At 42.3% G+C, this 12,229-nt stretch overlaps 1 protein-coding gene across 2 annotated transcripts in view; it reads left to right on the plus strand.

Annotated features, from left to right (window-relative positions):
• Window positions 1-12,229, plus strand: part of EXOC4 (exocyst complex component 4) — a 406,844-nt gene that overhangs the window by 33,044 nt on the left and 361,571 nt on the right. For both annotated transcript variants that reach the window (XM_065743825.1, XM_065743826.1), the window contains one exon: window positions 11,431-11,615. In XM_065743825.1, the coding sequence (XP_065599897.1) occupies window positions 11,431-11,615 (185 nt within the window). The remainder of the gene's footprint in view (window positions 1-11,430; window positions 11,616-12,229) is intronic.

The following is a 12,229-nucleotide window of genomic DNA, read 5'->3' on the forward strand; positions in this document are numbered from 1 at the left end:
ACGTTTTCCTCGTCCTTACCCTGTTGGCTTCTCTCAGAGTGAGCTATTCTCTTGCAACCTGAGCATTGTTTTTGGCGTGTAGGTCAGGATCTCCTACTTTTCTCCCCTTTTTCTTCCTTAATGTTCAGCAAATACTTTTACTTCTAAAAGAGAAGTGACCTCAGCTATTTCCACAACACTGCTGCAGGCTTTGCCTTCTTTAGTTTTCTGTCTTTTGGAACAATTTTTGGAGCTTTCTCTTTTACCTTGTTAATTCTTTCAAGATGGTTTAAAGGCAAAGAAAATTGCTTGTAATTTTTTCCATCACCTTAATATCCACTATGCTAATCAACACTCAGTACTGTTCGCTATGAGTGCTTTACACCCGTTCATTCATCCGCAAATCCTGTGTACCTTTGCTCCTTTTCCTTTTTATTTTTTATTTTTTTTAAGAGAAAAAGAGGCAGTGGCAGTCAGGAACAGTTCTCTGATCTGTGTGCTTTTTATGTTCTCCTTGCTTTTTAGCCAAAGACTCCTTGCTTTGAGACTATGTGGGTGTTCCTTTAAGTCCACAGTCATCTTAGCTTGCCTGGTCCTGATACCATTTCACACCATGCTGTGCACTGGCCTGGGGTAACATGGTAGTGAATGAATCCCAGTCCTTAGATTTCTTAATGCAGCTTGAGTGCAAGTTTTCCTTACGCTCCTTCATTTGGATGTGACATCTTTAAGGACAGAAGCACTATAACTTCATCCTTAATCACATTGCTACCAAAATACAGAACAAATTTTACAGTTTGAATACTAGTTTACTTGATAAGACTTATGTCAAGCTTTAAATTAAAAAAATATAAATGCAATTTAAGAGCAGCCTTAATCCGTTATTCATTATGTTTCTCTAACATGAAGATTCAGAGTGCTCAAAAAGCTCTTGCTTTCTGAATGTCAACCCCTTTTCTCCGTTGTCCATGGACAAGACAGAAACTGCAGGCAAAACAGATTAATCTTGGGGAACTTTTACTTAATTTTTTTTGCTAGTTAATGCAAACTTAGAATTCAAGAAGCATGTAGATATGGCACTCAGGGGCATGGATTAGTGTGTATAGTGGTGATGGCTTAACAGTTAGACTAGATGATTTAAAGGCCTTTTCCTACCTTAACAATTCAATGACTCTACCTATGATAGTTGAGGGGAGGAAAAAACAAACATGCATGTTTTCTCACTCTTCTGCCAGGTATATCTTAAGTGAGACACCTTTACTTCCTTACATTACCCCATTTTCTCCATGATGTATGTTCTGTCCTTCTCAGTTGCATTGTTTACGAGCTCGGTGGTATGGAAACCTGTTGTCATTTGTAAGGGTTTTCCTCCCTCTCCCTTTTCCATATTGGTTTATTTCAGCTACTGTACTTCTTACTGTTTTCTGCAGCACTCAGGTTCTTCAGCTTTTTCCTCTGCTGTGGTTTTCCTGAAAGGGCTAATTCCAACGTGGGTCACTCCCATGCTGGAATTGTTCAGCACGGTCCCTGCTTTGACATGGAGTGCCTCCTCCAAGAGCATGTCTCCAGCTTCTGGTAGATGCTGTTTCTTTCTTAAATACATTAGAGCAGTGCTGCCACCCTGAAGAAAAACGAACCACAGCAAAATTCCTTTAGACAACTAAACTTAGTGTTACCAAGTTGGAGAACCTCTATCTGCTCTTCAGTTAACACATGAAATTGTTTGAGCAGAAATCATCATTCTTAAGTACTCTGTCCTTTCTTCCAGTGCAAAATCACAGCAGACAGAGTGTGATACTGTACTGTTTCTTAAAGACTGTGGCAAACTTTCCAGATTATATCCTCACTACAAGAAAGACATTGAGGCCCCAGAGCAAGGCCAGAGAAGGGCAGTGAAGTTGTGAGGGATCTGTAGCACAGTCCATATGAGGAGCAGCTGAGGGAACTGGGATTGTTTAGTCTGAAGGAGACTCAGGAGGGGGCCTTATTGCTCTCCATAGCTCCCTGAAAGGATGTAGTGGCGAGATGGCAGTCAGCCTCTTTTAGTAGCCTTCTTTGTCTAAGGGACAAGCAGATAGGCATGTCCTGGGGCAACGAAAGAGAGACAAGCTGCAGCTCAGTGGCCGCTTAACACTCTTTTGTGTAGTACTCATCTCCGTGGGGAGATAGCCATCACAGGAGAAGCTTGCCTGGCACTCTAGCATGGGATTTGTCAGGTAGGCAAGAGAAATGAAGGATAACAGAGGGATCGACCACCATGAGGTTGTGGTTTTGTTGGTGTTGTTGTTGCTGTGTTGGTGTTCTTCCATCGGAAACCTCATGAGCTGATCCCTGCTGCTGAACTCCCTCCTGGGCCTGCTGCCTGAGACATGCTGCTTTCTCCTGGACCTCGCCGCTCCTTCGAGGAGTTCTACCATCTGGACCATCACGAGCTGATGATCACTGTTTGCTGCTTCTCCGGTGCTGACTGATGCTGTTCCTGGACTTTCCCCATGCTGCTTCTCCTGTGCTGACCCTGTGCCGCTTCTCCAGGACAGTTGCTTGCTGCTCAGGGCTGCCCGTCACTGCTGCTGTTCCCCCCGCTTCTGCCGCCCCTGCTCTTCTGCCTCGGACCGTCGGAGCCGCTTGCAACGGGACCGCCCCTATGATCCTGGCTGGTGACTTTCCCTGCGTTGTACAAACCCTTGCTTCTTTCCTATCTTTCCTATCGCTTGCCTTCCCTTCCCCATCACCCTTAACAGTGTCTGCCTTCCCCATCTCCCTGGTTTATAGTGGTAATAAACTGGTCGGACCAACATTTGAACCGTTGTTTCTTAATCTCACGCTGGGTATATACATAATCTAAGAACCTTGTCTCCCTCCTTTATATTGGAGCATGACAACCTCCCTGCTCCTGCTGGCTATACTATTTCTAATACAGGCCAGGATGCCATTGGCCTTCTTGGCCACCTGGGCACACTGCCAGCTCATGTTAAGCCGAGCATCAACCAACACCACCAGGTCCTTTTCTTCTCTCTACATTCTTCAAGCCATTCTGCCCCAAGCCTATAGCATTGCATGGGGTTATTGTGGCCAAAGTGCAGGACCCGGCACTTGGTCTTATTGAACCTCATCCCATTGAGCTCAGCCCAGCTATTCAGCCTATCCAAATCCCTCTGAAGGGCCTCCCTACCCTCAGGCAGATTGACACATCCTCCCAACTAGGTGTCATCTGCAAACTTACTGAGGGTACACTCAATCCCCTCGTCTAGGTCATCAGTAGAGATATTAAACAAGATGGGCCCCAAAACTGACCCTTGGGGGACACCACTCTTAACAGGACGCCAGCTGGACTTAACTCCATTAACCACTACCTGCTGGGCACGGCCCTCCAGCCAGTTCTCCACCCAGAGAAGAGTGAACCTGTCCACATCACGGGCTGCCAGTTTCTTCAGGAGAATACTGTGGGTGACCGCGTCAAAGGCCTTGCTGAAGTCCAGGTAAACTACATCAACAGCCTTTCCCCCATCTACCAGTCTGTTCACCCAGTCATAGAAGGAGATGAGGTTGGACAAGCACGACCTGCCCTTTGTGAACCCGTGCTGGCTGGATCTGATCCCCTGGTTGCCAAGCACATGTCTTGTGATCTCCCTCAAGATCATCTGCTCCAATACAAACAGAGAAATGGCTTCCTCAGACATGGAAAAATCTAAGGGGCTCAGTAAGTGTTTTGGACCAGTCTTCATTGGTGGCCAGGCTCCCATGGTCTATCAGGACCCTGAATCTCTAGACGAGGGTGAGAGGATTCCATCCCACTGTAACAGTGGAACATGTCCGAGACCTCCTCATGATACTGATTGAATGTAAGTCCATGGGGCTGGATGATATGTATTCTAGAGTTCTGAGAGAGATGGCTGATGTGGTTGTTGAGCCACTTTCCATCATATTTGAAAAACTGTGGCTGTCGAGTGAAATCTTTAGTGACTGGAAAAAGGGAAACATTATTGCCATTTTTAAGAAAGGGAGAAAGAATGACCCAGGGAACTACAAGCCAGTGAGCCTCACCTCTGTACCTGGGAAGATTATGGAACAGATCTTCCTGGTTACCATGTTATGGCACATATGAGACCTAGAGGTGATCTGAGATAGCCAGCATAGCTTCACCGAGGGCAGATTTTGCCTGACCAATCTGGTGACCTATGATGGAGTGACTGCATCGGTGGACAGAGGAAGGGCGATGGATGTCATCTACCCGGACTTCTGTAAAGTCTTTGGCATAGTCCCTCACCACATCCTTCTCTCTAAATTGGAGAGAGATGGATTTGAAGGATGGACAGTTGGTTGGATGGAGAACCAGTTGGCCGGTCAAAGCCAAAGAGTTGTGATTAATGGTTCTATGTCTGAGTGGAGGCCGGTCACGAGAGATGTCTCCCAAGAGCTGGTTTTGGGAACAGTGCTCTTCAACATCTTCATCAGTGACGTAGATGATGGAATTGAGTGCACCCTCAGCAAGTTTGCACATGACACCAGGCTGAGCAGTGCAGTTGATACGCTGGAAGGAAAGGAATCTATTTAGAGGGACCTGAACAAGCTGGAGAAGTGGGCCCATGTGAACCTAGTGAGGTTCAACAAGGCCAAGTATTGCACTTGGGCCGGGTCAATCCCAGGTATTTATACAGACTAGGGGAAGAACTCCTGGAGAGCAGACCTCTGGAGAAGGACTTGGGGGTACTGGTGGATGAGCAGCTACACATGAGACAGCAGTGCGTGCTGCAGCCTAGAAGGCCAACTATAACCTTAGCTGCATTAAAAAAAGGGTGGCCAGCAGGGAGAGGGAAGTGATTGTCCCCCTCTACTCAGCTCTTGTGAGGCCCGATGTAGAGTACTGTGTCCAGATCTGGGGCACCCGGCACAAGAAAGACAGAGCTCTTGAAACAGATCCAGAGGAGGGTTGCTAAAATGATCAGAGGGCTGGAGCACCTCTCCTATGAGGAAAGGTTGAGGGAACTGGGCTTGTTTAGCTTGGAGAAGGCTCCAGGGAGACCTCATTGTAGCCTTCCAATACTTGAATATGTGTATAAACAGGAGGGGAAATGATTGTTTTCATGAGTTGATAGTGACAGGACAGGGGGGAATGGTTTGAAATTAAGACAGGGGAGATTTAGGTTGGATGTTAGGAGGAAGTTTTTCAGAGGATGGAGACACACTGGGACAGGTTGCCCGGAAAGGTTGTGGATGCCTCATCCTTGGAAGCATTCAGGACAAGGCTGGATGTGGCTCTGGGCAGCCTGCTCTAGTGGTTGGCAACACAGCAGAGGGGTTGAAGCTGGATGATCTTTGAGGTCCTTTTCAACCCAGGACATTCTATGATTCTATGAAGTATGGTTGGTAGGTGGACTGTTGGACTGGATGATCTTGGAGTTCTTTTCCAACCTTGGTGGTTCTGTGATTCTGTGATTCTCATGCAAGCCAGATGTAGACTGAATTTACAAAACTGCTTGTTTAGATCTGTCTACATGCATTTAAACCATTTTTTTAATCAGTCTTCTTTCCTGTACCTTTTGAAAGCAAGTTCCTTGTGAAAGTGGTAAGATCAATTCTCTCCCTTTTGAATGACAACACAGTCTTTATTCATCCAACAAGGCAGCTGAAATCTTCTAGGCTGCTGCTGTTTGTTTACCGTTTTATTCAAAGAGTTCAGCTTTTCTCCATTTGTCATACTGTGTTTGTGTGACTTTTTTTTTCCCTTCAAATTGTGACCTACCACATTGTTTTCTCTTAACCTTTCTCAGTTGTTTACTCTTCGTCTTTTTGTATCTGTCATCTGAAATGAGAATAGACTGGTATCCCAGATGGAAAGCATTTTGTTTCCTGGTCTGAACGACCATTATTCTGTTTTTCCACCCTGAAATAGGACTTGAATGCTTTCATTTTATTTCTGCTTATAGACTTCAACAGTATTGGAGGTCTAGAATTATAAGAATTTCCTCTTTTCACCCCTATTATGCAGTACTTCTTGGAAAACTTAAATACTGTTGTAAAAAGCTCTGCAGGAATGTAACTGGAAGCAGATTGGAAAAATTTGGACAAAGTTAAGAAGACCTCCTTCTCATACTTAGGTTATACTATAAGTACTAAATTAAAACCTCCCAAATTGGTTGTTATGATAGGGAAGAGTTTAACTATATCTTCTTTTTCAAACGATTAAGCTCTACTATAAACTGATTGTGACCTTTAAACAAGCTGCATAATGTCTCTGGTGCCAGTTATTTTTTATGAACTTAAGATTTTTAGTTTGTGCAGAGCAGAGCTCTTTTTCAGCCTTATTTCATTGATCCTTGTTTTATAAAGGGTCACTGCATACTGTCATACTTTATACATAAGTAGATTTTAACACTGGAGATGACTGTCAGTTTATCTAACTCAAATGCTGTTGTTGTACTGGCCAATATTTTTATTATTCTTTCAATAAATACACTAATTTTGTATTTAAGTATACTTTCAATGAGAGAGCCAGACTTGAGATTTCAGAAAAATCTTAATATGGAAAAAGTGGTGATTGCGATTACCTCTCATTTCTTTTGATACCATTTACTTGTGGCTCAACTATTTAAAGAACTCCTTCCATCTACATGGAAGGAGATTTTTAAATAGTTTGTCCAACACGCATACCACACCAAGGACAAGAGGAAATAAGGAAGGGCTGTGTATTAATTTTGCCCTCAGTTCAGTATGTGTCCAAGGTGGCAGTGACATGGCGAAAGCAACTCCTCACCAACTTGTTGAGTAGTGCATTTCTTTTGCCGAATCTCATTCATGTGTCACGTTCAAGATATATATATGATACACTTTCATATCAAGGGAAGTGACTGTACACTTGTAAGGCTGTGTCTGGGTCCAGTTTTGAGGTCTTCAATACAAGAAAGATGTTGTCACTCTGACAGAAGGGATCTACAAGAGAAGTCCAGTGGAGAACACCCAGGTTAGAAGTGCATGGACTATGAGAAGAGTCTGTGAAAATTGTATTTGTTCAGCCTGCAGAGAAGAAGAGTGTATTTTGCCATCTGTGACCATCTGGAGAAGCCGAGTCTGTATGTAGGCAGACTTCTCTGCAGAATGCACGGTGAAACAAGAAGGAACCATCACAAATCTTGGTGAAGGAAACTGAGTGAACACAAGAAGGAAGTTCTTCCCCATGAAAGCAGTCAAACGCTAGAAAGAAGAGAACAGAGAGACCCTAAGTCTCTATCTGTGCACATTTTTAGACCTTGGCTGGAGGTTTTCGTGAACGTAATCTAACATTGGATGTTAACCCTGCTTTGAGCTCTGGTTTGGACTGAAAAACTCCAGAGGTCCCTTCCAAGCCAAGACAGTATGTTATTCCATTAATGATATGAATCTTAATTCCTGACTTGCAGAATTCTTTGGCTTTTTCTAATAGAAAAACATGAAGTCTGCACTTGCTGCTGTTACACATCAGCATTTACCTAGGGACTACTGAGTGCTCCTGAGCAACCACAATTGATTGTCTAGGAGAATCTAGGAGATGATGCAGTCCTGCAGCCAAGATCCCTCCTTGGTAGGTATGGACAGCCATTGACCTCACTGTTATCTTTAATAACAGGTGCCATATGAAATAGCTGAGATGCTTTTAAATTCTGATTTATAACAAGCTTTGTAAAGCAGAGATGAATATGGTATTTAATGGATGTTAGGATGGTTTATACTAGTGCTCTAAATGGGGAGTTGTTCCTCTTCACTTTCTTTTGAAGTGAGCGTACAAAACACTGCAAACTACTAAATATGTATATATACTTTTATAATATGCTGTAAATCCTAAATTCCAAAGTGTTGTAGAGATATTTTCTATTCTTAATTGTTTGAAATAATAAAATTAAAATCCCGACAAGTGATATAAATAGTTGAGTGGCTACTGTCTGTCTGAGGACTCTGGATAACTTTGTGATAAATGAATAGAGAAAAAATTGTACAATTCAACTATAAATAATTGAGGGAGGCAGTTGCCTTTTAAAATCTTAGAAGTGACTTTTATATTTAGGAGTGGTCCTAGCAATATATTCAGTACATTCAACCAACATTTAGGTTTCTTTCTGGAGTACACCATATTGATTTCCTCTTTATTAAAGAGCAGAGGAGTAACATCCAAACTAAAATAGAAAAAAAAAATCCCTTATAAGAGTATATATATATTTTTTTTTGTACATAGTGTCTACAGTCTTAAACTGATTGGAGATTTTCCCTTGACCTCCACAAACTTGGTTGGAGTCTGTAGTTACTTTCCAGACTTGAACCAGTCTGAACAGGAAGTCTTTTGTCTTGAGCTCTGTCTTGATAATTGGTAATAAATTGGAAATTAAATGCCAGAAAAGAGGATCCCTTCTTGGCCACCAGGGCACACTGCTGGCTCACAGCCAGCCTGTCATCCACTCAGGTCCCTCTCCTCAGAGCTCATCATTAGCATCATCCCCTAACCCGTACTGGTGCATGTACTTATTCCTCCCTTGGTGCAAAAATCTAAACTTGCTCTTGCTAAACCTCATGTGGTTCCTTTCTGTGCAGCTCTCCAGCCTGTCCAGGTCTTGCTGAATGGCAGCACAGCCTTCAGGCGTGTCAGCCATTCCTCCCAGCTTTCCCAAACTTGCTGAGGGTGGACTCTATCCCCTCATCAAGGTCATTGATGAAGATGTTGAACAGGCCTGGACCCAGCACCGACCCCTGAGGAACACAGCGAAGTACAGGCGTCCAACTGGACCCTCCACCACTGATCACAACCCTCTGAGCTCTGATAGTTAGCCAGTTCTCAACCCACCTCACTGTCACTCATCTATTCCACACATCCCTAAGTTCAATCAGGGGGAAAGTGACATTTATCAAGGACATAACTTCAAGCTTGTCTGCCTGCAAATATGGACTGTCAGAAGAATCAACTTAAAAAGCAGACCCTGTAAAAAAACAAAATAAATCCTACTTTTCCTGAAGAAAGTTCAGTGCATGACAGTGTGAGGTTTTTGGTTTTTAAGTACAGTAAATGATAATTTGTTCCATTTGTTTCTCAAAAGGCACGTTTGAGAGCTGGATGTTGGTTTTAGTGATTAGCTTTGAGAATAGCTTTTTCTTAACTGGAAAGGTAGCAATAGTGCTGAAGGATTTGAGTGCAAAGCTTTAGAACTTGTTGTGTTTGTTTTAGATGATACTTTCAACTGGATGTCTTGTAGCCTTTTTAATGACATTTTCCTCTTTGCTTTCCTTGCTGCATGTTCATCTCTCAGCTTCTCAGTTTGACAAATGTTGTTCCTGATTTCGTTCTTGCTTTGTTGAAATTGCTGACAGCTCGCAGGGCAGTGATGAATGCCTGCACCCCCCCCCCCCCCCCCCCCCAAGTGACTAGGAGTTAAAGCACCTTTGTGATTGGGAAATTTGGGATACGTTCCCACCTGCCAAAGGAAGGAGATAAAATTAGCGCTTACGTTCATTTCTATCCAAAGTTTCTAAGCTGTGTCTCTACTGCTTCTCAACCCTTCTCTATTTGTATGTACTCTGACACATTAGTTCTTTGGGGAAGACATGAATTTGTTCTCTGCTTCATCTGCCTTATGGTTTTATGATAATGTTTAAATAACTATTCAAAAACAGATACTGGGAAGAGGATGGATAGTCCATTGTGTGAAATGATAGGAGCCCTGTAAGCGCTCTTTGCCGTATAGCTGGGACTAGGAGGAGTCCTGTTCAGTCCTCTGATCCACAGACAGAAATTGTTTTTCAGCATTGACAAAATCTAGGCTTTCACAAGGTCTTTAACAAAAGCACGATGAAGTTCTCCCCTGTGTACTGCCAATATGTCAGCGTTATATTCTGTGGCTTTTATGAATTGATGTTGCATAATCTAGATGCTGTTGTGTATGGCAGAGCAGCAAATGGGCATACTCCTTCCATGCCAAAAAGATAAGTTCATAATGTTGGCAATGTTTTTCAGGAGGAAGGAAAGAAGAAATGCAGTTTTATCTTGGAAACTGCTCTTTATTTAAAAAGTTGGAGTGCCCCAAAATCATTTCAGTGTCATTCTTGACTTAGACGCAAGCAAAGTAATACACTGTTGGTTTATGTTCTTTCAGTATGGTTAATATTTACTGGTATTAAGGGACCAGACCTTAGCTTGGCTGTCTGCTTACTGTATCTCCTTGGTTTTCATTTTTAATGTTTAGCTGACAGGATCGCTACAAACTTGAATCCTGAAATGCAAGCAGATGTCTTATTTCATCAATAATATCTTAAATTATAGCATATTTTATTTTTATTTTAAATTTCTAAGCATCTGCTTTTCTCTGTAAAAGGTAATGCACAGTAAAATAAGCTGTGCTCGCAGTTATTTCTAGTTCCTTACATCAGCCCTGAAGTTAGGGATACTGCAGAGGAGTGCTGTATCTTTGTAAGCAACTGTAGAAAAATTCTGAAATATTCAGTAGTAGTAAACTGGGAGATATTTAGAAGTAAGCTGGGAGAGATCTGAAATGGGTCAATATCTTAATTTGTCCTTCCTTGTACCTTTTGTTCATGTTTGTTTTTGGGATACAAATGAAGATCAGTTATGTTTCTCGTTCTGTTGCCCACTGGATGACATCTGGCCCCAGTTGAAGTGCATGAGCAGGGCAGTGTTGCTTATGGCCTGTGCACATTGTTGCATGTCTACATTCTCATCCCTGGAAGTGTTCGTGACCAGTTTGGATGGGGCTTTGAGCAATGTGATCTAGTGGGAGGAGTCCCTTTCAACCCAAACCATCCCATGATGCTGTGCAAAATTACTCTCCTTAATTTGAGACTTAGGGGCAAATATCGAAAAGGAAAAACAGGACAAAATAAAACACACCATAAATAAGTGGCAACAAAAGAGGACAAAATTCCTTTGAGCTGAAAAGCTCCTTTGAACAAGCACTATCTTTCTTTAACTGGATGGCTACGTTAAGTGACATACTTAAGTAAGCTACAAGGTGAGATCTCCTAAGCTTTTTCACCTTTACCATTACTTCAGGTAAATAAAAGTTAAGCCATTTTTTCCCCATGCCTAGAAACTGCAGTAATGTTTCATTGGTGTTTGCTTAATGAAAAGAATAAAGATGTTGAAACAACATAGTCAGTATCTTAACACTTTTCTGCTTGATTAGCTGTTTAGTTTGATAGCTTTTGCTTTTATTTATTTAACAAATGATCTTTAAAATTGGTTGTCTTATATGTATGTTCATTCGATTTCAGTTATTTGGATACTGAATCCTCTCTATATGTTGAATTTTCTCTTAAGAGTACAAATAACAAAATACAACATCAGCCTTTTTTTACTTGGAAAGGATTTGTGGATAGAATTGTCCTGGTATTCAGATACTCCTCTGACCTAAGGGAAAGGTTCTCAGAGGTGCATGAGATGACCTTTGAAAGTTGTCATTTGTGTTTTCATTCCAGGTGTCAGCAGTGGACTCCTTGGAGGGTCCCCTTCTTCAGGTGGAGGGATTGAGCGATCTGAGACTGGAGCTCCACAGCAAGAAGATGAACATGCACTTAGTCCTGATTGATGAGTTACACCGTCATCTTTACATCAAATCAACTAACAAAGTGGGACAACGCAACAAGGAGAAGGGGAGAATGAGGTTAGTTTGGTGTGACCCTAACTACAGGCAATATATCTGTGAGGGAAGAGGGCAGCCTCCTCTCTGTTATCAGCAGAAACTTTCTTCGGAGAGTAACATCAATTGGAATTTTCATTCTTAGAGTAGATTTGTAAGCAACTTTCTTGTGCTTGTGATTGTGAAGATCCTGAAACCCCCGTGTACATTGATGCTCTCTGGAGCCTTTGAGTAGTCTGCTTTTTTTGCTTAGCGATTCTGTTGTTTCTTGCTGCTTCACACAGAATTGTGATGAGGTCAGTTCCTTTTAGCATTCTTTTCCTTCTCTGATAATATACCCTTCCCATGAACGCCGTGATCGTGAGGCTCTCAGGGCAGGCAAAGGGAAGATCACAGAGGAGGAGTGCTCATCTTTTTTTATCACACTGCCAGGGTTTAAGAAACTTCCAACTGATCATAAGGTTACTTGCTAGGAGCCACAACATTGGAGTGCCCAAGCACTGTCTTGGCTCTGTAGTGTTTCAAAGGTGTTTTAAGGATGTTGAAACTCTTCACTTGGTTGGTACTTTCTATCAGTGGGAATTCAACTGGTATTTCTTCCTAATTTTGTGAATTCTAAATTTGATATCAGTAGCATT

The sequence above is a fragment of the Cyrtonyx montezumae genome, unplaced genomic scaffold, assembly GCF_038088225.1.
Source record: "Cyrtonyx montezumae isolate F1298 unplaced genomic scaffold, pur_monq_1.0 scaffold_3, whole genome shotgun sequence".
In the NCBI taxonomy this organism is placed as follows: domain Eukaryota; kingdom Metazoa; phylum Chordata; class Aves; order Galliformes; family Odontophoridae; genus Cyrtonyx; species Cyrtonyx montezumae.